Source organism: Anguilla rostrata, chromosome 12, assembly GCF_018555375.3.
Source record: "Anguilla rostrata isolate EN2019 chromosome 12, ASM1855537v3, whole genome shotgun sequence".
Lineage (NCBI taxonomy): Eukaryota > Metazoa > Chordata > Actinopteri > Anguilliformes > Anguillidae > Anguilla > Anguilla rostrata.
In genome coordinates, this window is record NC_057944.1 from 13,522,982 (window position 1) to 13,550,412 (window position 27,431).

Here is a 27,431-nt window from a genome sequence, read left to right on the forward strand (position 1 = left end):
GTCCTTCATTTATTTTAATGGACTTAAGAATGCAAACAAATTTAAACTTCCTTTAATGGTTTCCTAATTAATTTCAAGCAATCTAACACTTGTGCAAATCCCACCACAACCCCTCTCTCCACATTTACAGAGTGTGCTGTTACACCTTCTTTCAAAAAAAAAAAAAAAAAAATCTGGGCTGTAAAAATGGGTCCTTCCCTTTACGGTATCCGTGACTACCGAATAACCCAGTAAGGATCAACACAGGTGCAGATTTTTTCAGCTGAAGCCTCTCTTTAGTCATCCCCAGTATGTCCTGCATTCCACTGCACCCTCCTTACCAGCAGGGGGCGCCGCTGTCCTGTCTTTCTCCACGCAGGTGAGAAGCCCTTCGAGTGCAAGCTGTGCCACCAGCGGTCGCGGGACTACTCGGCCATGATCAAGCACCTGCGCACCCACAACGGGGCCTCGCCCTACCAGTGCACCATCTGCCTGGAGTACTGCCCCAGCCTGTCGGCCATGCAGAAGCACATGAAGGGCCACAAGCCCGAGGACGTCCCCGCCGACTGGAGGATAGAGAAGACCTACCTGTACCTGTGCTACGTGTAGAGCGGGCCCCGCCTGTACCCGCGCCTGTCAGTGTACGTGTACCCCCCCTGTCCCCTCCCCTCGTGCTGCGACAGAACAGACCCGCCCTCAGACCCCAAGGGGAAAATGTACGTACATGCAGACAGGCAGAAAGAACCAGGAGAGCCAGAGACCTTTTCTGTGCAGGAGCTGGGTGCGGTAAACTGGGGGAGGCAGAGCACAGTTTGGGAGGGCTGGAGGCGAATGGTGTGCTGTGGGGGTTTTTGGGGGGGTGTTGATAGGTGAGAGCAGGTCTCTGTAAGTTTTTGTCTTCGTATATGTACAGTGTATACATGTAACCACGCTTTAGAAATGGGTAAAGTTTTTAGTTGTGCGCGTGTATGTACGTGGGTGTGTGTCCTGTTATTGTGCAGTCAGAATAGACCCATCCGTTGGGTCCCGCCGGGTGTTGGGAACAGCTGCTCTTCCTGACTCCTGTGTTGAGGTCTGCTCCCTGTGCTTTTCCCACCCCAGCCTTTACAGGAAAGGTCCCTCTGCCACACCCAACCCACTGCTGCTCACAGGCACCACTGCTGACTGGTGGATTTGGCCATGGTTTGGGTGGCACGGTGGGGATGGTTATGGGGGTGGCAGTCCTCTCCAGTACCCCCGTCACTTGATTCAGCCATCTTGAAGGTCTTTTCTCATTGCCTGTTATCCCTGGGAGTTCAGCAGGGTTCGTTTTTTTGTTTTCTTTGTTTGTTTTATAATTGTCCTCCTGTTTTAATTGAGCGCTCCCAAATCCCAGCTTCTGGCTTTGATTATAGAGCACTTAGAACACCCCTGGCCTGTACCTTATTCATTATAAAAATACAAGTAAAGCTTTACTTGGTACTTGGTATGTTTTCTGGTCTAGGGAAGCTGAAAGCAGCAGAGAGGAGGAGGGAAATGGTTTCATTTGACGTACGATAACCAAACGAAAGAAGTGTCACGTGGCTGAACGCTGCAGAGCATTTAATAAACTGTTTACCCCAAATCCCCCAGCTCCTGTCTACACCTCGTTGTACACACAGGTTTTCCGTTTGGGGACTTGTGTAAGAATGTGCCGGTTGTCTGTGTGCGGTTATATTTGACAGCGCATCATTGGCTATAATGCGGCTGTGCGGAAGCATTCTGGCTAAGGGGGGTGTCCCCCCACGTGTCCGAAAGGGGGGCTGTCGTTACAAAGAACATCAAGTGATGTTCCGCTTTTCCCTCTCAGCAGAACTATTGCCCAAACCCCCCCCCTCACCCCCCCAACCCACCCAGAGTGGTCATCAAATTCATTATGAGTCCTGAGGGCGGGAGGTCCATTCATAACAATAACTACACACTAATAGTGAAACATGACAGCCTAAAACGACTAAGCTTTTGCAGGATCAGGTTTTTATGATTTCTTTTTTTCCTTCCCTTTGTGAAACAATATAGAACGGCACTTTTGACGTGAAGTATGTGCAGAGCAAAGCATGGCCGCGCAGATGAGGGCTCAGGGTGTTTAAATGACTGGTCAGGGTCGGGGCGTTTGGGGGGGGGTGGGGGCAGCGAGGCCCGGGCGCTTGAGGTGACAGGAAGTGCTAATTCCACGCGCATGTCTTTCCCCTTCCTCTCGCTGCATTTCTGATTTTTAACTCGGTGTGTTCTTCGGCACATTGTACTTGAATGAACTCGTCTGTCTCGTGACCTCACGTGCTCGCGCTCGTATTTTTAATGTTTAACTTTTTGTTACGTGTCTGAAAGCCGTGTTTTTGGAGGGATGGGGAAGGGGGGGGGGGGGGGGGCCGTCGCCTGAGAAACACGAAGCACTCTGGGGTTGAGGAGAAGTGCTGCGGTGGTAATGACAGCGACGAGAAGGAGAAGCTCCTGACAAACCCTGGACGAGTGAAACCAACACCTTATCGGTCACTGAAGCGCAGGAAGCAGCTGTGCTGTCTCATAGCAAAGCACCGCGGCTGGTCCAGATCAGTGACTGTTAGCATTATCTGACGCCACTCATCCCAAGGGTCACGAAGCTCGCTTCTGCATCGCTACGCCAGTAGCATCTTTTCTTTGTATGTGTGTGTTGTGCATTCTCGTTACCAAAATTGGTATTTTTTTAATTAGCCTGCTTTTTTTTCAAAGCTGGGTTTCTTTTCAGTCATTGTGATGAAAGCTACCTCTAATTTTGTTTCGTTTTGTTTCGCGTTTTCAGATGCACATTTTTGCTGTGTTTTGCGTTTTTGCATCATGACATCAGACATGCTTCATCTCGCGCATTTTCTGCAATTCATTACTATTTTCAAAATTTCATCTGATATCTGTTAGAATGGTAGCGACTGACAGGACAATAAAAAAAATGTAAGGTCTTGTTTTTTCTTCTGTGCTGTCCAGTCCTACTGTCTATCTTTAAGGGTGGAAAAAAGATCTTTAAGCCTTAAGTATGGGTAAGAGTCGACATGGAACATGTCTGTGGATTAGTAAGCGTGTACTTTAAAGAGGTTTTAAAAGTGTGAAACTTGAAGCAAAATATGTGAATATTGTTGTTTTGTATAAATGTGAAAAAGAAAGTTCAGTGATATTGAACTGCTAAGAGAACAGGTCATATATGCAGTCAGTGATACAGTGTGCGTTGGACAATTGGGACTGCAAGTGTTAATCATAGAAAAAAAAATACTGTTGGTTGTTTAAAAAAATGTCCTAAACAAGAGCCAATAGAGGCAGTTTGATATTGAAACAAATTTGTGATATTTTTGTATTACAGTGTCAGTCCCTACTCATCCGTCAGTTTTAAGTGAGGCAAAAATATATATTTAATTTTTACATTGTTTTTTTTTTCCCTAATTTGACTTGTTTGGCCTCTGCCTCTTTTATAATGTTGGACATAAATGTGCGTTAAAAATGTACTAAGTGTTGCTTTCTGGATGTCAATTCATTGTTGGTGAAGACTAAATCATTTTGCCACAAACCCACAATGCAAAATGTCTAACAGATTGGAATATTATGATGTTACCAGTGGTCTACTATTTTGCAGACAACTTTAAGATTTTTTTACTTGAAATTGCTGAAAAGAAGGGACTTCAGTGTAGACATTTTGATTGCTGGGGGAAAAGCATTTTGTCTTATATCTTTATTCCACCATAATATTGGTAACACTGTGAATTGAGGATTTTCTTCTTCAAATACCTTTCAAATGCAAAGCATCCATATTGAGGATCTAAAGGTAATTCAAAAGTTTCACCTGAGTACTTAACACTTTTGTGTCTTCAGTGTGTTTGTGTGTCTGGATATGAGTGTGTGTGTGTGTGTGTGTGCGTGTGCGTGCACGTATGTGTGGGGGGTTCAGGTGGTTTGTGTGCATGCATGAGAGAGTGACATCTGACAAATGCACTAACTAGATACAAAACTCAGTGGCATTCTAAGCCACCTACTCTTCATTTTATTTTAAAAGAAAGACAAAAAGGCATTGATCTAGTTCTTCCCCACAGTGATTCTCCAGATTTGACTTTAGCTGTTTATGTACTTTGTGCCTATATGAAAAAAAAATGTTCAACAAAATGTCCTATCTCTGCTTAGTTTATGTATTTTCAAAGAAAAAAAAAAAAAAAGATGATAAATGGTGTCATCACCAGACTGGCAGGGAAGTCACGACAGCTGAACACAGCACTTGTTTTATGAGTTTTATCAGTTGTAAAATGTGGCCGTTACGAGGCTGTGGCTTTACAGGAAAGGCTAATAAATGAATAAAAAATTGAGGAGAGGAAATCTTAGCCGTCTTTTAGGTTTTTCCAAAACCCCTTGGTAATTACGGGGATTTGTCTGGGCCCGTGTTATTACGGTCGCTAACTATAGCAATGAAACAGCGTGACCGCGCGAGTGCATTAGGAGTAATGACTGCTGTATTGACGGGAAATTAAATCATAATTGCTTTTTAATTTTATAATACATGTAAATAAGCACAATAAGGCGGTGGAAACAAAGGGTACTTTGGTTCTTTGATTAGACCTACTTCAAATGATTATATTCAGCAACCACAATTATGAGGAAAATTGGTCTGCAAAGCTAAAGGGAAGATAAAAAAAATGTTCTTATGAATAAAGCGTTTTTCCACTATAGGGTGAGGAGAAAAGTGGCGGGGCAGTTTTGATCGCAGCAAGTTCGCCACCTTTTCTGTCTTCAAGGTCTCTCTGTTTCGCGTCACCGGCTGCCTCTCTTTTATTCCATTATTGATGCATTGCTATTGTTGAGAACAGGATAACGGACCCGAACGCAGCGTTTGTTTTCTTTACATTAGTGCCTCTGACCTATACCTGTTTATATTGCGTGGAGACTGGATTTTATAAAAAATGAAACGTTTTAAAAAACGTGTTGCGTCCTGACGTCCCTGCAGTCGGATCACTGTGTTGCAGTGTGGTGTTCTATCTAGAGTACGTAGCCATTTCATGCAGTGCAGACGTGCGTGTGCCATCGAGGCCTAGACTAATTTCCTTGAGTAACCAAGCACCAAGACGTTGTCTTTTTTTTTTACATCAGCACTGAGGACCAATTGCCCTATCGGACCAAGTGTAACAAAGCTTTTTATATGTAACAAAGCTTTTATTTTTTCTTTCTTTCTTTTGTCAAATTTTTTGGCTTGTCTGTGATTTTTATTCTTGTTGTGACAGCCCAAGTGCCAGTTGGATCGCTCTGTATAAATGAAATGTTTTTATTATCATTTGAATTGATGTTATAGTTAAGTCTACCTCAGCACCTGCTCTTAGCGTAATCTTAGAAGGTGCCCGATTATTATTTTTGTTTTGTTTTTATATATGTGATTTGCATTAGAGCTTTTGCGAGGTCCTTCGTCTTTTCCTGCACACAAAAATATGCTGATTGGGAAGCGCTGCTTTACGGTGTTGGTGTAGCGGGTGTGAGCATCAGTTTCACAGTTTTTCATTTCTCTCATTGTAGGTTCCGACACATCTCTTTGTAACTTTTCAGTGTTCTCTGGAGTGTGGAAAATAAATAAAAAAATAAATAAAAATAAAAACATTATAAAAGAGATTTTAATGCTGCAGGTTTTCTTCTCCATGTTGTTGCCAAGTGAAGTTTGTGCCTTTAATAGCAAAAAGAGAGTATTTTTTACATCTTACTAACAGTAGATTGTTTTTTGTAGTGGAATTTTTTTTTTTTTTTTTTTTTTTTTTTTGTATTTTTATTTATAAGTCCCATAAAGGAAATAACAATGTTCAGTTGTATATCTAAAATCTGCAGTTAGAAGAAAATAAAAGAATGGACTGAATTTTGTCTGACTCTTTTTTGTTTTGCCTTTTTTCCCCCCCAACCTGCACATTTATTCTGCTCGTGGTTAAAAGTAAAGAGAATTCAGTTTCATAGGACAATGTGATGCCGTGCCACATGACTTATTTTACCAGCTTTCCTCTGAAATTAAAATTTTTTAAATGCAAAAAAAAAAAAAAAAACTTGAGAAACTGAAAAGTGCAGTTTTGTACTGTGCTGTTTTCATGCCAACTACTACAACATATCTCAGCCAAAAAATGAATATGCTACATAGTCATTAATATGCTACATGGAGTGATAAGCAGATTTTCCACGGCCAAATCAGAGTTGGCTGCACCTTAAAAATGTAATAAATAGCCTGTTGGTGATGCGGTGGAGCCAATGGACGAGCACTCAGAAGATTCTTAAAAGAAGCCAACCACTTCTGTTTCCATTGCAATGCAATGGGGGTGTCTTGGCAGGTGGCACCCCCTGCTGTTGCAATGAGAGGTGAGCTTCCAATAAAGGAATGAGGCCATATTTTAACTGACAATGTCACTGCCAAAATTCACTATTTTCCTCTCAGAAGTATTTTAAAGAAAACCAAAGGTGTCTAAATCATACCAAATATCAAACGGTATGCCAGAAGAATTCTAATAATACAATAATATTTGTACAAATACTAAAAATACTATATATATAATATATATATATATATATATATATTATATATATTATTATTTTCTTTTCTTTTCCCTCAAACCCAAAAGTCTTGTCTGTCTCATCCAATTTGGAGGGTTGGGCTGGTGGAGGCAATGCGAAGGGGAGTCACTGAATATGCAGGCCTGGGGCTTGTGGGCTCGGCGTGAGTGCAAAATGGAAGTGTAAAGAGCCCGGATTCTCTGTCTCTTCCGACTGAGACAAATTCAGTTTACGCGACTGAGCATGCTCTGTTCAGTTTTCAGGTTTTTCCGGTTTCTTGTGCAGCGGTGGAGGAAGCAATCAATGAAACAGCACAGATCTCTGACATACAGACTCATTCACTGTGTAACTGAGCATGGCTCCTTCTAAAGATACGGCAGTACCCTTGTTACCACTAGGTGGTGATAAGACTAGCAGAGTGAATGCATTCTTGGCCTGACATTAAGCGTTGACCTGAACCAGAGTTGTTTGATTTAGCATCCTAGTTCATACTCTCCAATCAAAAGTAAATATGCGCATAATACTTGTTAACAAATGTGGCGTGTAGGCCTACCACATATCAACATTACTAGATTTATAGTTTCAAAGTTTGTATTGCCAGGCACTGAGTTTACGGTGAATATTTAGATTTAAGATCATACATTATGGAGAGGATAAATTCCCGCAAACGCAATACCGCCCGGATTTGTGGTTTTACTAGCGAAGAGAATCCGAAAGAGGACTTCGCAGCAGAGACTTGACTGGAACCCCATGATGCCCGGTATATGCAAGCGAGGAGGTGAGAGAATGCTTTCTGGCCTTTGAATAGGCTTTGTGTGACAGCCAGAGGTCCTTGTCTGTATGTGCTCTTTGACCCAGATATGATCTAATGGACAGGAAAGAGCCTGGACAATAGCGTAGTGAATAGGGTAGTAGTCTTCTCCAAATCCCGCTGATTGTGTTCGATGTCCAGCCATGCCTGCTGGCTAATCAAGCCTAAAAAAATTTTTTTTTAAAACCCTGTCCCTGAACAGTAAGGCTGCTCACTGACTAGCGAAAAAACGCGGCAACTTACCTTGATGTTAAAGAGAACATTTATTTCCGTAGTGTAGGAATGTTGCCTTAATTTAGAGCGATTTGTTGTAATGTTATATTGTTTTCTTTGAACGGTTTGTGCTTTAGATGTGTGGGTGTTTGTTTATGGTTTGATGTGTTGGATGCCATTTAAAGCTGCGCAAGAATGTTGCTTTTTGCAGATAATGATGGGTAGCAAGGAGATGGCACGGATAATTTAAGATGAAATGCAGAGTAGACTACTTCACAGCTGATATAAACAATCAATACACTCTCACATCGTCTTTGTAAGTGTAGTTTACAGAGAAACAAAGTTTGGCATTTACTTTCTCTTGCGGTATATAATCGCATATGAGCATAAGTCTTACTTAAGGATCAGAGCGTGATTTTATGCGCGTAAATAAATAATAATAGTGGATAGACTACAAAATTGTAGCAATACGTGGATTTATTGAGAATCACCGCTTTGAGCATGATGGTTCCCTCACCACCACTCAGAGATACACACAAGCGATGTCGCCCCCTTGTGCGAAATGAATTTTTCTTAATTGCAGAATGCTGAGTGAATTTGCAATCATTTTCAATTATTAATCTTTAGATCGGAAATGAAAGGAATAAATACCTGTTCGTCTAAAATACTGTTGTGTCCACGTGTTGGCACAATTGAATCGTTGGGAAGGGAAATTCTAAAAACAATGATAAGAACGTTTTACTGAAATTATTTAGTGTGTACATTGAATTGAAAAAGGAAGCCTGCCTTGCAGTTGTGTCAATAAAGATTAGAAAAGGAATACGAAATACGTCCATCATGATGTGAATTTGTTTTTATTGTTGCACACATTTAAAATAACAATACATGAATTGATAATCAAACATTTCCCCCGCTTCAAGTTCGTTCATTTACTCCTTCAGCAATTTGAGGTCACAAACCGGCAGTACACTGATGCAATGCACTAATCCCTGTAGATGACTTTGCCCTCTAGTGGACACGCTTAAAACTGTTGACAAGCAGCTTCGTAGACTTTTAAAAATTTATTTAACCTGATTTTAACCAGGCAGAGTCTGGTCACTTAAGAAGACATTTCTTATTTACAAAGGACCACCTGACAAGAGGCAAACGTCTTGGGGTGGGGGGGCATATATGAAAACAGAAAAAAACTATCTAACTACAATAAAAAGATGAGCAGGTAAAGTCAACAGAACAACACAACAAAATAAGTGATAGGAGGGAAAGTAGAAATATAACCTTATATATAGATATATTCATGCAGATAATTATGTACTTATGAGTAGAGCCGATATAGCATTATGTCCATCACTGAGTTCTTCAAAGTAGATAGGGAGATAAATTTGTCAATTTTAAGTGTTTTTTTGCTGTTCATTCCAGTCATAGGGGGCAGACAATTGAAATGAGGTGCGACTAAGGGAGCTATATTCTCGGGGGACTGTTAGGAGCATACAGTATGTGTGGAGGTCAAGCTAAGAAGGGCTCTGTAAATGAGAGTGAACCAATGAAGTGTATATCTATGTAATGAAGGCCAGTCTATGGAGGAGTGCAGGGTGCAATGGTGGGTTTTATAAGGTCCATTATTGGCAAATTGGATGGCAGAGTTGTACAGGGCATCAGGGTAATTCAGGGCACCTTAACAAGCAGATCTATACACACCATCTCCATAATCAGATTGGGGTAGGATGGTCATTTGGACCATTGTCAGTTTGGCAAAGTAAGTGAAAGATGAACGGTTATGGTAATAGTCGAAAGCTCTCTTGAGGGTGGAACTCTATCGTGATCTACAACCTTTCAGGAGTGTGCGTACATGCGTGTGTGGCGATGGTGTGTGTGTGTGCATGCGCACGTGTGTGTAGTTGGAGAGGATTTCATTTCATTTCATTTCAGTCATCACACACCCCAGGCGAAAGCCTTTTACTGTGGGAATGCTGGCATCAGTGGACTATGGTAGACCAATCAAGGGGACTGACCAATGAGGTCAGCGTGACACATATGAGTGCTCGGGCATTCCTGCAGTCTCGTCCTTGCTACGAGGGCTTTTATTGTTACTTCAGTTAATATCTTGTGTCTTTGCCGTCGTTGCCGTTTTACAAAATGCATACTGTACATAATACTGCTCTGAGAGGTTTTCACCTGTTTCAAGAAGCTTCAGTGTCACAGGCACGGACTTGCAACACAATATAATCAAGAAAAGACAAGTAGTCCGACTTGCTTTGAAAGAGAAATTTTGAGCATTTGTGCGCAAACACAATGAATCTGGTAAATAAATACCAATAAACTCCCCTTGAATGGAAAAAAAGCTGAAACTCAGACATTATGAAAAGGCTGTGCAAATTCCTTCTTATTCATCATACAACCTACCTCGTCTGTCTGGCTGCGAATGTGAACGGGAGCGTTTGGATATCCGCTTTGTAAATTATTGGGTGTCTGCCTTCATTTGGCCTTGGAGTGTGAAAGAAATCCATCGCAGTGAACGCTGAAAGCGTGTAAAATGCAAAAAATGTTGCTTACTGTGTGAGACGTTTTCCCCCTTCAGTTAGGTAAAACTAAACCGGTAATTCTGTGTGCTGTGCCAATTGGCAATAATTCTGTAATGACATGAACGGGTATAGTAGTGCTGACAGAGAAAAGGCTTCAAGAACTTTGTACTGAATGTAGCAAACATGTTGTCGGCTGCAGGCGTTTCTGAACCAGTCGTAAGATGTGGCTGTCCTCAGTAAAACAGCACACCTGATTCAATTCAGGGGCTCACTGCTAACATGATAGCAACACTCACATTTGGGAGTCATACCGTTCTGTCTTAGCACATGTTTTAAAATACAGTGCTGACTGCAGTCTTCTGTCAGTATTTAAAGCAGTTAAATCTCATCCTTAATGTGCACATCCATTTAAAACCTTCAATCCATCATATGGTTCACGTAGGGGAATGGCTGGTGATAGGCCCCAGCTGGGAATGATGTTTCAAGTGTGGTGAACACCTTGCCTATATCAGTGAACACCTAATGAACATCAGTGACTTCCCTTTACACCTCAGAAAGTGAATGATTTACAGATGAGCTGGGTTTAAGTTGACTGCCTCTAGTGCAGGGAATAATGCTTTCGAAAGGTTACCCCTCGACCTCCCACACTTTGCCGTCACAAACTGTGCCTCTCTGGCCACTGCCGTGCAATCAGCGCCCAAGAAAAGAAAACTGCAAGTACCACGGAAATTAGAGAACGCTATCCTCGATCAGAATAGAGGCATATGACTCACTAATAACGATAATGTAGTCTTTGGGCACACATCACAAAGCTGGGAGGACCTAATGCTGCCCTAACCTGAAGCACAGTGGTAGATATAAATCCACTCTCTGGAAGCACAAAGCCAATTACTGTAGGGGAATCACGGCATTTTAAAATAAAATGGAAAGGCTCCGTGTCACAAATTAATATAAGTGCAGACAGATGCTTGTATTATACGTTAAAAGTGGGAGAAAAAGTAATTGTGAAGTAACTGCCTGCAGGTATGTCCACGGCAAATAAAGTTAATAAAAGGACAGGATAATTTGTAATTACGTAACGTGAAATTTTACTTTCAGTTTTACTTTCAGTAAAGCAGTAAAAGTCATACACAACCAGGCCACAAACAGAAGCTTCTGTTGGTCTTTATTCACCATGGTAACACCACGGTTGTTCTAGTGCTTTGGGGACAGAGGAACGCTGATTTTGGTCTCCTCAGATAACAGGCACTCAGTGTCAGTCGCTGTGTACTGTACGCCTCGGCAAATTGCGAGACTGGAATTTCATAGCTGAGATAGCAGCAGATCATATCCCTCTCAACGCGGCCCTAATGCCTTTTATACCCCGGCCAACGGCAGAAAACAATGCCTCGCACAACACTAAAACAAATGAAAATTAAATTTATCGCTCGTGTCCCTCTCCTCCTACTCCTCCGCCCGGGTTCTGGCTCTCTAGATTAACCTGAAAGATGGTGGTGTCGAGGAATGGTAGCGTAATGAGCATCCTATCTCAAAACAACAATTTCTGGAACAGCTGTTTCGGTAAGAGGCACTTTGATGCCATTTGAATACATCCATATTGAGTTGGACTAAGTTACACAAAAATGCAATCTAACATGACGTGCTGCGTTGAAAACAGGAATGATGAAAGTGAAGCTGTCTCAGAAGCAGGTACATTATTTTTAGTTTAGCACAACGCGATAATGCCGAGAAGTCTACATTGATTTGTCTGTTTGGAATTTCTTTGGCTTTGTTTACTACATGACAGTTAGTACAACATCAGTTCAGCACATCAGTAACTTTTTGAATTGCACATTTCAGGAAAGCAACATAACCCGCCAAATGGCCAGACCAAAAACAAAACAGATTTTTTATAGAAAAACTGTATACCCCTGCTCTGAACACAAACAAAGCACAATATTCACTATTTATTTACTAGCACATTGGGAGGATTATGCATTTTACAAAGTCAATAATACATGTATTAAACAACAGTGGAGCCATTGTGTTGTTATTTTGTTATACGGCTGCGCTCACTTCATGAATACTTCCTGTCTCATCTACAGTGATGTCACTGTTCTGTTCCAAGCTGTCTTGGCTCAGCCACAGCAGCTGAATAGGGTGCAGGTGTTAGGTGGGGTCAGAAGGTATCGTCCTGCATCACAGAAGCGTGTTTAGACACAGCTGGCCCTGTCGCGGGGGGTGGCGGCGAAGGAGGCAGGGCCTCAGGCGTACTGCCAGACCGACCACAGGGTGCCGAGCGTGAAGCTGTAGGCCAGCATGGCCGCCAGGTAGACGCGGAAGAGGAGGACGTCCAGCACGTAGCCCACCTGCAGCCACTCCCGGGCGATTTCCCGGTACTGCTCCCGCCTCTCCAGGAAGCGCCGGATCGAGCCGACCTCCTGCAGGACGCTCTCCAAGACCGCCACGCTGTCCTTGACCACCGGGACCGGCCCCGAGCCCAGCCCCGCCCCCTTCTCCACGTCCCTCCCGCTCTCGCTGCCGTGGTGATTACACCTGTCTGTCAAGCACAAGAGGACCGATACAGAGCACATCATCTTTGGTGAAGAACACAACATGTCTGAATATTGCCAGAATAACTGGCAGTAGGAAGTGCTGTACATTAAAACCATTGTAACCTCAGAGAGGGAATAAGGGTCCTACCGGTGTGTGCGCTGCTCTCGTTGGTGCCGACGGGGTCGGGCGGGCGGGGCGGCACGGGGCCGAACTTGCGGCGGTTCCGGATGCAGAGCAGGGCGGTGGCCCGCTGGAGCACCAGGCGCTTGACCCAGTCGGGCACGTGCGGCTGCAGGTCCTGCTTGTGCACCAGCCGCACGATCAGCACCGTCTCCGTCAGGCTGATCACCAGCAGGGCCATGCACACCACGAAGTACACGCCTGCCAGCCAAACGGGAGAGGGACCAGCTTACACCTCTCTTCTTTCAAAGCTCTTAAGAGGCTCTATGTCCAGTCCAGGAGAGCCGCAGTGCCTGCTTGGTTTTGTGATTGCCTTATAATCAGCAGCCAATTTGGGCCTTGGAAACAAGGCGTGCAGACTCTTTAGCCAATCAGTGACTTAATTTAAGTACTTAAGTACCACAGCAGCCCTTATCAGTGTTCTCTCTGGCACTACCTGTACCTGCTGCTGCTACATTTCCCAAACTTCAGTACCGGCAATCCCACCAACTGAAACCCTCCCTCCCTGGGCCAACTGCTGTCACCACTGGCACAGTCAGGAGTAAATTCCCGTGGGTGTATCCACACTCTGGGCCCTGGTGTCTGGGCAGTGTAAGTCAGTGGGCAGCCCCTGTTAACCTGCATGTTGGAAGTTCTGTCTACGGTAGGGAGACACTGTTTTTGGCGGAGCTTCAGTAACACACTGGACTGTGACGTGTTCTGTGTGAGGCGGAGTGCGCGGTTTCCGCCCCATGGCGACTCACCGATGAGGGGCGTCCCGATGGCGGTGGCCGGCAGGGTGTCGGAGACGATGATGAGGAACACGGAGTACCCCAGGAGCAGGGTGATTTTGAAGGACACCCTCTCCCCGCTGTCGGGAGGCAGGTAGAAGCCCACGATGTCCATCACCATGAGGAAGACGCTGGGCAGCAGCAGGCTGACCGTGTAGAAGAGCGGTCGCCGCCGGATCACCAGCTGAGAGGAAAACGGACGCGTCAGCCGCGCCTCCTGGGGGTGTGGGGGGCGTAGGGGTGAGAGCGCTAGTGCGCCAGCATGCGGGGGAGGAGGGGAAGAGCGCGCTCACGTGGAACTTCATCTCGGCGTAGTGGTCCTGGTCGTCGATGCTGAAGGAGTTGTATTGGGAGAGGATGTGCAGGAGCTCCCACTCGCCCTGGTTCATGAAGACGTTCTTGTCGTACATCACCTGCTCCGCGGTCCGGATCAGCGAGATGTTGATGTCGTTAACTGCGAGACGAGAGACGGAGAAATGTTCTGTTGCATTTTCTACTGTCTTTCTTTTTAAAAAAACTAAAAAAGAACATACATGCGCTTGAATTACGTGTTTCAGAGTTTATGGCTAATCAAATAAGTGGCTTGATGAAATATTGTAAGTACACAGTAATTGTATTGAATCTTGAAGCCCATTCCAATTGCATATCATTTCATTCTCTAGTAGATGTCATCAATGGAAAATGGACTACATTTGCATATCTAAGTGGCCTGCCATTATTAAAATGGAGTGTACTGCAATATTCATGGATTCATTTTTTTATTTTTTATTTTAGAAAACATACAAAGTATGTTCATTACATTTAGCAGACGCTCTTATCCAGATCGACTTTTTAAATTTACATTTACATTGAATCCATTTATACAGCTGGATATATACTGAAGCAATGCAGGTTAAGTACCTTGCTTCAGGGTACAACAGCAGTGTCCTACCCAGGAATTGAACTTGTGACCTTCATATTACAAGACCAGTTCCTTATCCCATGCTTACATATGCACCACATAGTTTCATTAGATGTTTAATTGCAGTGTGTCTATTCCATTTCTGTAAGTGTGAACAATAAGCTGCTACAGTAAGTGCAGATGTGTCCAGAAGCACGTGTCTTGTTCCCAGCAGGCTCTGATATACAGAATTAGAAGACCTTCAGTATGTGCAAAACCAACAACGTGACGAATGATTGGTCATGGTATTTGTTTTGCACCAGTCATTGGTTGTGTTATCAGTTTTGCTTGCGCTAAAAGGTTTGACCCTAAGTGTTTGGCTGCTGAAAGCCCAGTTAGAGGCATCTTACTGGTGTGCAGCCAGCTCTGGAAGGTGAGGCTGCAGTTCTGGACGTCGAAGGGGAAGTTGTAGATGTTGAGGCTGCAGGCCGTCACCACCTGGATGGGCCTGTAGTTCTGCACGAGGCCGTCGTACCGCACGTACACAAACGGAATCACAGGAGACTTCCCCACGTCCACACTACAGGAATTACAGAGGGAGAGAGGCAGGAACACGAGCATGCTCATGTCTGTGGTGAACACACTATTACTATGTCTATATCAATCAAATTTGTATCTGTATGTGCATTAACATGCATATCTTGCATTTTGTGTGTGTCTGCGTGTGTGCGCACGCATGCACACGCATACAGAATGCAAACCTTTGCTGCAGAAGCTCTACTGTGCACAGTACTGGTGTAAATCATGCACTGGTGTTCTTTAGACACTTCACTCACAACTCATTGATGAGTATATCTGGTATCCAGATGGATGCAGTGGGGACGGAGACCTGTGTGATGTCATCAAAGTCAGCAGGGTTCCATTGGAGGAACTCGTCCAGCCACTGCTTTAGTTTTGATCATCAATCATAGCGGGAGAGAAAAAAATAAAATAAAAAATAAAGTCAATTTCTTTTACTGTGGTGAAGATATGACAGCACATTCATGTTCCTTGGAGGAATTTCATTTCAGAAAAGGCAGGCTTTTTTTTCCCCTCTCCCTCTCCATCTGGAAAGCACTTTATCTCTGACTGATGTGTAATCTAATGATTGCCTGGAAGTGGCCGTGAATGGAGGCTGTGAGACAGCATAAAGTAGATACCCGCTGTGTAAATTTGATCTGCCACAGAAATGCTATACCGACGCCGTGCAGCACAGAAATGTGTGTACGCTGCGGGCTGCTTACCTGCCTGTACCATATGTATGTAGTCAGAACTTGATTCTTCTCATCCTGCATTGCAAAAGAATAAAAACTGCTCAGTATTACATGCATAACTATCACTGTTACAGTATATACTTTAGAGTGCCACGTTTCTATTGCAATTATTGCAAGTATAGCATGTGAGGGTGCATCTTAATGATATGTGTATACATTTGCATGTGTAGGGTGTGTGTGTGTATGTATGTGCATGCCTCTTAAATCAGTTCTGAGTAGGTTTTATAGACATATACAAAAGTAAAGCATGAAATATCATATTTCGGTTGCTATGACTGTAAGAAGATATACATTTATCATTATTAGCATACATACCACGCTAAGAATGGCATACACCATTAGGTCAATGGACACGGTGGTCGCTTTCCGCCAGTCTCGCACGGGACGCACGCCCTTACGGTACCCGTCACTCAAATAGTCCGACAGACGGATCAAGGTCGCGTTGGAGAACCGACCCGGGTTGCTTTTCTTCACTGAGACACATAAACACATCAGCGTTTTTCTCCCGCTTATGATTATCTTCACAATTAATCATTTACGCCCGTGACATTTTCAGCTTGTATTGCATTTTCCACTCAAGCGCGCACTTAGAGTGAACCCGAGGCGTTGTCAGCAGGTTACCATGAAAATAATTTCTGTAACATCTATTTAATTGGAACTTTACATTCATTTGCGATGTTATGATATCATTTGAAAATCAACCTTGGCGACAGCGTTTACTTGTCAGTGCTGGCAGTTCAGCAGTTAAGCAGGCTTGGTTTATAATGAAAGGAAGAGTTTTAATTACTTGACCTGACTGTCTTTTTGTTTTGTCTTTTCTCCCTGGTGCTGTTCAATTTACCAGCCCAAGATATGAGACCAGGAAACGTACAGTTTAATATAGTTCAAAGTATACATTCACACTTTTCTGCAAAACCTGTTGTGGTTAGTGAGTCTTACCTGAATACTTTAGACAAAATATTTTTAAATGTTGATGAGAACCGAAGAAAACTCTGCATCCACAACGTCCCAGTAAAGGCCATTGACTTTTCGTGTGTGTCAGGACCGATTGAACAAATCAGATACATTGTCAAATACTTTTGGACTTACCGAAACTGTAAATTCAATTCACAAAGTAATTAGAGCTAATCAGAAAGTATTGCTAAGTGATACGGGTAAGCCAAAGCGTTAATAATTTTAAGAAGAACAACGCTTAATTGGCGTTGGTCGATGAACTAAATAAATCATGTATTATCTTTACATTTTACTGAACATACAAAGAATATTCACTTGCTTTTAGATGAAGCCTAAGGTGACCATATGTTGTATTTCAAAAAAGATAACGGGGGCGTTATGAACTTACAAAGATCTGTTTGTTTATACATATATGTCTGTTTATGGTCGGTAGCCTATGCATAATAACTAATACAGAAAGTAACTCCGCGAAAGATTTAGCGGTAACAGTCTGGTAACAGATTAAATATGAAAATACGTCACTGCAACTTCAAAGAGGACAACAACGAAAATAAGTTTAAATAAATATTTAAATACGATCTAATTCATAAATACAATTGTAAATAATCGTAACATAAGTGGGATACGATCAAATATCTGAAAATACAAATACAAAGGAACTAAAATATAACTATATTTTCCACTTTGTCGTCAAAAATGACTAAATATTCGTTATGTACCTGAATTGCAGTATCCTGAACAGACTCGCTGAGTGCCTAGCAGAATCCCACTGAGCGCTGTCCAAAGTGCTGAAAATCTCATTTTGGCTGATGACTTTCCGACTTCCGAGCGCGTACACTTCTCCAGCTCCTTAAAGCGTCCACTCAGTGCGCTCTGCTTACGGTAATGTCAGTTTAGTAATCCTCTCTTCTTTTGCTCTTTGTCTCAGGCCAACAGAGGTTCCGCCACAATAGACGCATGAAAAAAATGTGTGTTTTCAGATCAGAAAGCCGTTACGTGTCCTTTGTTTTTTAGTAGACAGTGTCATCCCGGAGCGATTGATAGACGTTTTGTCCAACGAGGAAAGGTTGTCCGTTACAGGCGCATAACAGGAACTTATAAACTTATAAAACTTATAAAAACTAACACATTGTGTCCATGTTTCATTTGAATTTGGAAAAACAGTGTTAACCCTGTTAATGTATTCTGTGTACAATATGTTTCATACGGAACAAGTTATGTAACAAGTGAATAAAAATAAAAAGCAAATAAAGCAGTATTTCATTAAGACATATTATTATTAAAATTATTAAATGATGGCTATGTAGTTATTTCTGTCAAAATGTATCAATGTAATATATGTGTCAGGGTTAAATTTAGCTTGAAATTGTGAACTCCAAATTAGACAAAAACATGTTTTTTTTTTTTTAATTATTACAAAAGTAAAATTACTTTTGTGTAATTTCAAAGTGACCAGTCATAGTAGTGTCAACTAAGCACCTTACGTTGCATCAGATTCATGTTGGGTTGTTTTATCATTATAACCATATCCCATGGTCACATTACAATAACAATGCTGATCTTTTGTAAACTACCATATTGAATGAAGACCAACAACAGGAGGGGATCATCTGTCTGCAACTTTTAAGAAATCATATCATTCACTATACAGTATGAATTAGAATCTCAGTTCTGATTTCATCAAAGCCACCAGCTGGTAATGTTCTGTCTGCTGTGGATGAGTGGCAGCTGCAAATGCAGCTCATCATCTCTCACAACTAATCTGTGGTCCGAGTAAATGGGCCTACAGTTATATATCTTTGACATGCAGGGATACTTCATTATCTTAATTGTATTAGAAGCTGAGGCTGCCCACCCAGTAGAATGATCATTACAGATCTAAAATGAAAATTGGAGACACAATACACCAGTCTGGCGCCTGTCAATGAATGAAGTTGTGAAGAATGTGTACGGTATGTCCTATTTAAGACTGGAGATTGGCTATTTGACTCTTTGCTACAGCAACATATTTCTTACAATATCAGAGCAGTTTGAGGCTGAAGAATAACATATCGTTTGAAGGAGGAATGATGAATTTTCAAAACTAGTTTGAAATATCTACAGCATTTGTGTTTACTTCTGTGGCAAACCAAAGTGTAACCCAATTTGAATTGAGAGCATGGCCTTACAGTCAAAGTAATCAAATTAAATGAAAAGCTAACATGGAGACAAACATCCGCTATCCTATTACACAAATGAACCCTAAAGAGATTTAGCTCATCCTGAATGTTTAATTACATCTTTTTTAATTGTATCCCTGATAGTAACCCATACACCATACAGGCTATGCCTGTGAGTATATTTGGAGATTGCATCAAGAAGAGGGAGTGAGCTAACTCCATTAAGAGCAACTGAGTGCATGTGGTCTAGGACAGTGGTGGTTTTGTCCTGTTTGTAAAACAACTTGTAATACGGGCAGATTTTGAAAATTAAAGCTATCGTTTCATGTAAAACACGGGTGGTCATTTTCTAGTTCTCTCTGTCTTTTAAAAGGAGGGAAATTGTGAGGTCTGTACATGAATTTGGAAGTTTTCATAATTTTTGAACGCTAAAGAGAGTTAAAGAGAGATACTTTTTTTATTATAACAACATTTAATGAATGCATTTTATTTTTGGGATTTCAGTTGACTTTGTTGAAATATTTACCTTTTTCCTATTTTCATTTTTTAAAATCTTTTTTTCCATTTTGCTAGAGACAGAAACTGTTTTCTCAAAAAATAATGTGCAGCATGTTTAAATGAATAAAATTACAAAATTACAACTTTCATTGTTCAAACAGTTGGTCCTGCACTGTATTTATTTCATCAGTTATATTTGCATTTGTAACTCATTTGAAAGACATTTTTGCTTAAAAATGTGCTGAAAAGGACATTCTGCTATATAACAAATGCAAGTAACAATATTAAAATTTCTGTTGATGGTTTTTCTTTTAGGAAGATGCCCACGAACAGAAACCAATTTTTAAATGTGCAAATACAGTCTGAAAGACTATTTTATTTCTATCTGACTATATCCTTAAGTAAATTATGCACTTTGGTACCTCACATTTAAGGTTGTGGCACTGACAGATATGACTGAGTATTTTTAATTGGATAGAAGAGAGCATTAGTTATGGAGAAAGAATGAAAGAATTCAATCTCTGTAGGGTCTGAAAAAACTTTCATTTAAATTAAATTAAAATAAATAATAAAATTGGAACCACCACATGGGGCTGAACATGTCCAGTTTCACCCTGATATTTGCAATATTCAATATTCAATGTTCAATAACCACATTCATGCACCAACCCGATTCAGGACATCCGTGATTCTCCTCCGAAGCACATGGTGGCGCCAGTCTGCTTCTTTTCACACCGCAAACTGCAGCTAAGCTTGCAGTCGGAGGAAGGCCTTTCATATTCAGCTTTGAAGTCCACTGGTGCCCGATTGACCAATGGGGGTCGCTAGAGAGCCATTAAATGCGGACCCCTATCTTTGACTGTACCCTCCTATACCCTGGGATAGAATCCCCAACTGCGCATCGCTCTCTGAAGCTACTGGCCACTGTCAGTACTGGTATTCAAACTCAATCTGAGACCGTCTGCAATCAATCTGAGACTACGGGGCTTATCCTTGCACCACAGTATGGTGCCTTAACAGAATGAACCACCCAGCAGCCCATGAAATTTTTTTTTAAAAGAGGCTAATGAGGTAACAACAATATTGTATGCCAAGTGCCATCAGTAGAATAAGATAAAGGATAAATTTCACTCTGATATCTGGAAGTATTTTTTTCCCCTTGTTGTTGTTGATGTGCAGAACAGCTGGCTGGATCATATGGTAGATCAGCGGTGGACACTGTGGACGGCAGGAACCATGATGAGCCTAGACGGACTGAATGGTCTGACCTCATCATCCTTATGTTCTTATGTAGCGTGTGACCCGGGGCCAGATTGTTGACTGACCCTGACCGCGGCATCATCGAGAGGCGTGTCCTTCTGTCCACATCCGGACTGCAGGTCGTCAGGGCACACGGGTACATCGCTGGCAAGATGTACAACAGCCCGCCTTATACTGCACTGCAAAACGCACGCTTTTAACCACCATCAACTGCTGCAGGAGAGATACTGCGTTTCCTGCCGTTAAGGATATACAAGAGCACCAAAACAGAGGTACCGCTTCTGTTGGGTGTGCATGTATGTGTGTGGTATGTGGTGTGTGTGTGTGTGTGTGTGTGTGTGTGTGTGTGTGTGTGTGTGTGGGTGTGTGAGTGTGTGAGTGTGTGAGTGTGTGAGTGTGTGGGTGTGTGTGTGTGTGCGTGTGTGCGTGATGTATGTGTGCGTGCATGCGTGCGTGTGTGTGTCTGAGAGCGAGAGAGGGAGAGGGAGAGAGAGAGATGTACATTGGTATGCAGCATGAGAGAGAGAGAGAATCCAATATAGCCTATAGGTTTATGGGCTATATTGTATTCTTGAATGAGGTACTTAACATGAATTGCTTCAATAAAATTAAAATTTTAAAGTTTCTCTGTTGCTTTAAAGCATCTGTTTAAATGACTAAACACATGTAAAAAAAATATATATATATATATTTATTTGTGCAAATGTTTTTATGTAAACTTTTGAATTCCCGCTTGACAGATTTAGAACTACTGTTATTTGTATGCATGTGATAGTAATGTGTTTATATTATTCATATAAATGGAAAGATGCCTTTTGGAATTTAATGGGTGTTAAATGAAGCAGGGCATGGGGGCTTTTGAATGTGTGTTTATTTGTATTTCATTGCATCATTGCTTTGGATTGTAGTAATGGTAATTTCTACAATCAGTAACTCTGTCGTACCACAGCTATTTGAGTTTCATTCTACTTTCCTAAGGTTCCACGGTATTACATGTACGTACCATGTCAGCAAAATCATCAAGATTAGCTTGTTCACCAATGGGAAGTTATGTAATTTGTCATGTCAGAATGACGGCATGGTGTGAAATAGAATTGTAAGTGCTGGCAGGGTTATTCAGTTAATTCTGTGAGAGATCATTACCCGTGCTCTGGTAATATCATAATCTCCTCAAATCCAGCACCATGTGCCACTGAATTACAGATTAGGTTAGAAATACAAGTGTAATCTCCCGGATGTAATTAGAAATGCATAGCACTGCAGAGCGGCTGTGATCATATCACAGGAAATGAGACCGCAGTCATTGAGATGATGCCGGAGGGGGGAGGGGCTTATCATTATAATTAATGTGGTGCCCACGGCGATTAAAGGGGCACTTGTATTAATCTGTAATTTGTTTAGTCATTAGGCCCGTGAAAGGTGTGTGTGTGTGTGTGTGTGTGTGTGTGTGAGTGTATGTGTCTGTCTGTGTGTGTGTCAGTGTATGTGTGTGTGCGTGTGTGTGTGTGTGAGTGTGTGCGAGAGAGAGAGAGAGAGAGAGAGAGAGAGAGAGAGTTTGAGAAATGTCTCTATTTAGACACAATTCCCCTGAAACTCATATACTTTTTTCTTTTACTTTTTGTGCTGTTCTTAAACAAGTACTTTTAGAAAATGCACATAAAATAAATTCTACAACAAAGATAAAAAAGCTCTGGCGCTCTTTGAGCTGTTGAATAACCTGTCATCAACCAAATATTATGATACACAATGTTTTTCAGGCACATTATCCTTAACTCTGACAACTGAATATTGGTTGCTGTTTTATTTATTTATTTATTGGCTATTTATTTATTCTTGCATTTTTTTGATTCATTTATATATTTTTTGCAAGTAAAAGTTGAAAGACACAAATAAATGAACCCACGCCCATGTCCTGATCTGCTGATCTAGTATTGCACCAGCTGTCAGGTCCTCTGAGGAAGATATTTGAATGAGATGAGTGCTATGTTCTCTCCGTATTCCACTGATTGTTCATTGTCTTCTCCTGGGCATTCCACCTCATCTCTCTCACTGCATTGCACTCAACCAATCACATGATGGATGGTTGATTGATGGCACACGTTGCTGGCCTCTGTGGTTTGAGCTTTGGTGTCTTTTCTAGAGCCACCCTGTGCCACCGCCATTTTGATTTCCCATTTTCTCCCAAGGTGCTGGGGGTTTGGAGGCTTATCATTTGCGGTCCTGTTTTTTTCTCCCAGCCCTGTAGAGGACCCCCCAGCCATGATGTCCACAGAGGTCCACAGCCGTGCGGCCTTGCAGGAGGCCCGGAGCAGGAGGCAGCAGCTCCGCCGGAACTCAGTGCCCCCGGTCCGCACCCTCAGAGCCAAACACCTCCTGGCCTACCTGCCCGGACCTGCCCAACACTCACCCCACCCGTACATGGAGAAGGTGCCATGTTCATCCATCTCATACTAACAACAGGAAGTAGGATCCTGTGTGGAAAAAAAAAAACCTTGAACAGTGATTCAATATTGAAAATACTGCAGAAAATTTGACTCTGCAGTATTTTTATAGCCTTATGAATAATACCATTTAGATGTCATGATGGCAGTGTAGTGTGGAAGTGATTTTGGAAATGAGCTTGTAACCAGCATGGCTTTTGCTAAGAAAATGTGCCTAGTTGACTGGAATTCATGGTTAATTGAGTGACACAATTGATATATTGTATATGTACAGTAACATTCAAACAATAATAGTTGCAGCAGGGGCAGTATAGTTCATAGTGGGACAGCTCCTCCATAAATAAGGTATCAGTAAATGTTGAACTGTATGAATAGATTCCATACATGCACTGTAAGCCTTTTTTTTAATGAACTGAAATGCCTTGGTTCCAGGCTGAATCCAAAGTGGTTACCAAGTCCCCACCCTGTTTGTGGGGAGCCCCTGCTGCCCATGAAAATGGTAGTTCCCGCGAAACCTCACCTCCTCAGCCACGACCTCCGACCCCTCAGCAGCAGGAAGAGCTCTGTGAGGTCAGCGCCGGGGCGTGTCCGGGGAAGTCGCGGCGCTACCGCAAGCGGCTCAGCTCCCGGTGGCGCCTCTCTGGCGCCCCCCGTGGCGAGTGCGGACCCGGCGGGAAGGCGCCGTCCATCTTCTCCTTCTCCAGGCCCCTCGGGGCCCACCGGGGCCGCCCGCGGGGGCAGCGGTACGTGGAGGCGCTCGTGGGCAGCGGGAGCCGCCACCTCGGCCCCGAGGGGGAGCAGCGGCAGCGCTACGTTACCAAGGACGGAAAGTGCCGGGTCAACCTGGGCGCCATCGACGGGCGCGCCCGCTTCCTGTCCGACGTCTTCACCACCCTGGTGGACCTGCGGTGCCGCTGGTTCCTGCTGGTCTTCACCGTCTGCTACGTCGCCACCTGGGTGGCCTTCGCCCAGATCTACTTCCTGGACGCCTGGCTGCGGGGCGACCTGGCGCACGCCGGGGACCCCGCCTGGGCGCCCTGCTACCAGAACGTGGATGGGTTCCTCTCCGCCCTCCTCCTGTCCGTCGAGAGCCAGATGACCATCGGCTACGGCCACAGGATGGTGACGGCCGGCTGCGCGGAGGGGGCGGCGCTGCTCATGGCCCAGTCCATCGTGGGCTCCGTCATCGACGTGCTCATGATGGGCTGCATGTTCGTCAAGATCTCGCGGCCGCAGAAGCGGGCGCAGACGCTGGTCTTCTCCCGCCGCTGCGTGGTGTCCCAGCGCGACGGGCGCCTCTGCCTCATGTTCCGCGTGGGCGACCTGCGGGAGAGCCACATGGTCGACGCCAAGATCCGCGCTCGGCTCGTCAGGTCCCGGCTCACCGAGGAGGGCGAGTTCGTCCCGCTGGAGCAGTCCGAGATCAACCTGGGCTTCGACACGGGCGCCGACCGGCTCTTCCTGGTGGAGCCGCAGACCATCACGCACGTCATCGACAGGGCCAGCCCCTTCTGGGAGACCAGCGCCGAGACTCTGAAGAGGGACAGGCTGGAGGTCATCGTCATCCTGGAGGGCATAGTGGAAGCATCAGGTGTGTGGATGCAGGTGTAGCAGGACAACAAGGCCAGGTCGCTAACATGACCAATATGGCCACTAACATGACCAATATGGTCGCTAACATGACCAGTATGGTCTCTCACATGACCAATATGGCCACTAACATGACCAATATGGCCGCTAACATGACCAATATGGTCGCTAACATGACCAATATGGTCGCTAACATGACCAATATGGTCGCTAACATGACCAGTATGGTCACTAACATGACCAATATGGTCGCTAACATGACCAATATGGTCGCTAACATGACCAATATGGCCGCTAACATGACCAATATGGTCGCTAACATGACCAATATGGTCGCTAACATGACTAATATGGCCGCTAACATGACCAGTATAGTTAAAAAATGAATGCTTTGAAAGCCAAGCTTTATAGTCTTTTATATATGCTGTAATTTTCCTCAAAGTAGGTTTGATATATTCTATTTCGGGGTGTCCAGTGTCTCAGGGTCTTCAGTCTTTGTAACTGGAGAGTGGACCTGGTCTCATGCTCTTTGGGCCAGTGGGGTAATGGCTGACCATACTGACACAAAGGGCTAAAGACCAGACTACCCAGTACAGGAAGGGAAAAGAATAGACCCCTGGGAAAGAAAGATAAAGCAAAGATCTGAATACAGCACTTTAAATATTGCAATCCTTGATTTCAAAATTGAGAAGACTATAATTTTCTTAAAATGTGTTTATTTCATAATGTTGAACTTTTTTTAGGTTTCCTTGAGTGTGATGTCTTGACCCAGGGTGATTTGGACTGTAGCACTTTTTATGATGTTACGAATACTAAGTGATCTTTATTGATCTTTTATTGTATTTTAATTTACCGCCGTAGGCATGACATGTCAGGCCAGGACCTCGTACACAGAAAATGAGATCTTGTGGGGACATCGCTTTGAGTCCTGCATGACCAAGGAGAAGGGGGCTTTCCAGGTCGATTACAGCACCTTCGACAAGACGTTCCCCGTCAAGACCTGGTCCCACAGCGCTAAGGAGATGCAGGAGAGGGGAAGGAGCGAGAGGTCAGATCTCAGCTCCTACTGGAACACTGTCTCTGACGCCCACCCATCCGAGACTAGCGAGCAGCTCTGGACTGAGGAAAGAGCTGGAGCTAGCGCAGATATCCACAGCAGGGACTCTAAGGCCTGTGACGTGTATGCCAGAGTATGAGTGCATGCTTAAATATGAATCATAAACACCTTCGAAATTTCACATCACACATTATTTTTCCTGAGGCTAGTTCTGTTTTATGAATGTTACATTAGATTAGTTTTTATTAGTTTAAATTGATTCTTGCATGATACAAGCTGCTACATAACCAGCTTAATTACAATTGCCGTCTTTCCCTCATGAATGTGTTTCTACCCAGTTGCACATTTGATTACTAACTAAACACTAGCTGAAAATGTAATGTTTTGAGGTCATGTCTGTTGGTTTTTTCATTGTAAATTTGAGTGCTCATTTTCCCTCCACCAGTAGCGGGTACCCCTGCTTATATTGACCACACAGACACCTCTTTTTTGCAAGTTTAAGCTTTCTGGATCTGCATGCTTTCTGAACCCCACCAACTGACCCAGCCATTATGGGCCAATATGTGAAATTTATCTGGGATTAGTGTTCATGGGCATAATGTGTCTTTACACCAAACTTTATGCACACTGGCCTGAACTTCACAAACTCCTGTCCCATAAATTAAGCTGCAATCCTCCAAATTAGTTCTGCTTTTCCATTTCTAAGATTCACAGGGACAGCCACTGAGGTCAAAAACTGAATGGTCAATTGCTACTCAGATAAGTGTTTGTGTGCTGGGGCGGGTGAGAACGTGGGCCGGGGGATTTTCTCGGATTAGCTCACAGCAGAAAGATTTCAGGAATGTCTCCGCACATTTATCCTCCCTCACCTGGACCCTCACCTGGTCCCTCTTCACCTGGGTAATCCCCTGCCGTACAGTACACGCACTGCCATGCTCACTCACACTGTGCGGAGGGAGAGAGACTCATCTCCGAATCAAAGGCTTGTCTCAGAAAGCAGACAGCTGGAGTTACCTGGCAGGCATTGCCATACCCATGATCCCCTTCTCACTGTGAGCTGTATGGAGTCATTTTTGTACATAACACCGCTATTTAAAAATGCTGATCCCAATTTTCATCACATTTTTAATAGGATAATTTGATGGTCATTCTATACACCGAATGGAAAATTTAATATATTTTTTTGTTTTGTTAATATGTACATTTAACATAAAATTGTGATGCACTTATATTTATTCATCAAATATTGGCTTAAATATTTTATATGTTATTATTGCCTCTACTTATCCATAACCATACAGTGTGATCATATTTGATTTTATTTATAAAGATTTAATTGTTAAATGCATTATGATCATATTTGATTTAATTTTATTTTAACGTAAAAGGTAAAAAGGTACTTAAAAAGCATAGAAATACAATGTACAGGTGTAAGAAACCCCATGGGTCTTATTTGAGACCTCTCCATTCAACAGTTCACAGCTTGACATAATCAGATAGATACATTTATGTTTCCATAACTTCTGTAAAATCCTCTATGATACTTGCATTTTTTTACTGTATTCATGTACACACAACCAGTGCACTGTTATATGGTGCAATAACAGCATTTATTTAACCAGATGAGAAAATAGATCTGGAAAAAAAAAATCTACAATAAAGTGGCCTATACTGCAACAGCACAGACAACTGCTTACAGAATTATTCAGGCACTGAAAAGAATAACCAGTTC

The 27,431-nt window shown here is 43.0% G+C and overlaps 3 protein-coding genes across 6 annotated transcripts in view; 2 read left to right on the forward strand and 1 right to left on the reverse strand.

Annotated features, from left to right (window-relative positions):
* Positions 1-5,839, forward strand: part of zbtb16b (zinc finger and BTB domain containing 16b) — a 111,332-nt gene extending 105,493 nt beyond the window's left edge. For all 3 annotated transcript variants that reach the window (XM_064303812.1, XM_064303813.1, XM_064303814.1), the window contains exon 7: positions 359-5,839. In XM_064303812.1, the coding sequence (XP_064159882.1) occupies positions 359-588 (230 nt within the window). In that variant the 3' untranslated portion in view covers positions 589-5,839. The remainder of the gene's footprint in view (positions 1-358) is intronic.
* An 849-nt stretch (positions 5,840-6,688) lies between these two features.
* On the forward strand, positions 6,689-26,784 carry LOC135236217 (G protein-activated inward rectifier potassium channel 3-like). Of its 2 annotated transcripts, XM_064302456.1 has the most exons (5): positions 6,692-7,297; positions 20,646-20,883; positions 22,849-23,038; positions 23,485-24,643; positions 25,504-26,784. In XM_064302456.1, the coding sequence occupies exons 3-5, from the start codon at positions 22,871-22,873 to the stop codon at positions 25,836-25,838; spliced, it is 1,662 nt and encodes a 553-aa protein (XP_064158526.1). In that variant the 5' UTR covers positions 6,692-7,297; positions 20,646-20,883; positions 22,849-22,870; the 3' UTR covers positions 25,839-26,784. The 2 variants fall into 2 exon arrangements, with proteins under 2 accessions (XP_064158525.1, XP_064158526.1); XM_064302455.1 differs by lacking the exon at positions 20,646-20,883 and having other exon boundaries at positions 6,689-7,297.
* LOC135236219 (5-hydroxytryptamine receptor 3A-like) lies at positions 11,213-15,094 on the reverse strand. The gene is made up of 5 exons (XM_064302459.1): positions 14,838-15,094; positions 13,841-14,001; positions 13,521-13,731; positions 12,745-12,978; positions 11,213-12,601 (listed from the first exon to the last, which is right to left on the reverse strand). Exons 1-5 carry the CDS (start codon positions 15,052-15,054, stop codon positions 12,306-12,308), a joined length of 1,119 nt encoding a protein of 372 aa, XP_064158529.1. The 5' UTR covers positions 15,055-15,094; the 3' UTR covers positions 11,213-12,305.
* Positions 26,785-27,431: the final 647 nt, after the last annotated feature.

Excerpts from the sequence above, each read along its gene's own strand:
- LOC135236217 (XM_064302455.1), top strand. Across the intron at positions 23,039-23,484 it reads CCCACCCGTACATGGAGAAG|GCTGAATCCAAAGTGGTTAC; the intron begins GTGCCATGTTCA and ends CCTTGGTTCCAG. Across the intron at positions 24,644-25,503 it reads GGGCATAGTGGAAGCATCAG|GCATGACATGTCAGGCCAGG; the intron begins GTGTGTGGATGC and ends TTACCGCCGTAG.
- LOC135236219 (XM_064302459.1), bottom strand. The coding sequence starts at position 15,054 with ATGAGCATGCTCGTGTTCCTGCCTCTCTCCCTCTGTAATTCCTGTAGT. Across the intron at positions 13,732-13,840 it reads ACGCCGAGATGAAGTTCCAC|CTGGTGATCCGGCGGCGACC; the intron begins GTGAGCGCGCTC and ends TTTTCCTCTCAG. Across the intron at positions 12,602-12,744 it reads CGAGAGCAGCGCACACACCG|ACAGGTGTAATCACCACGGC; the intron begins GTAGGACCCTTA and ends TGTGCTTGACAG.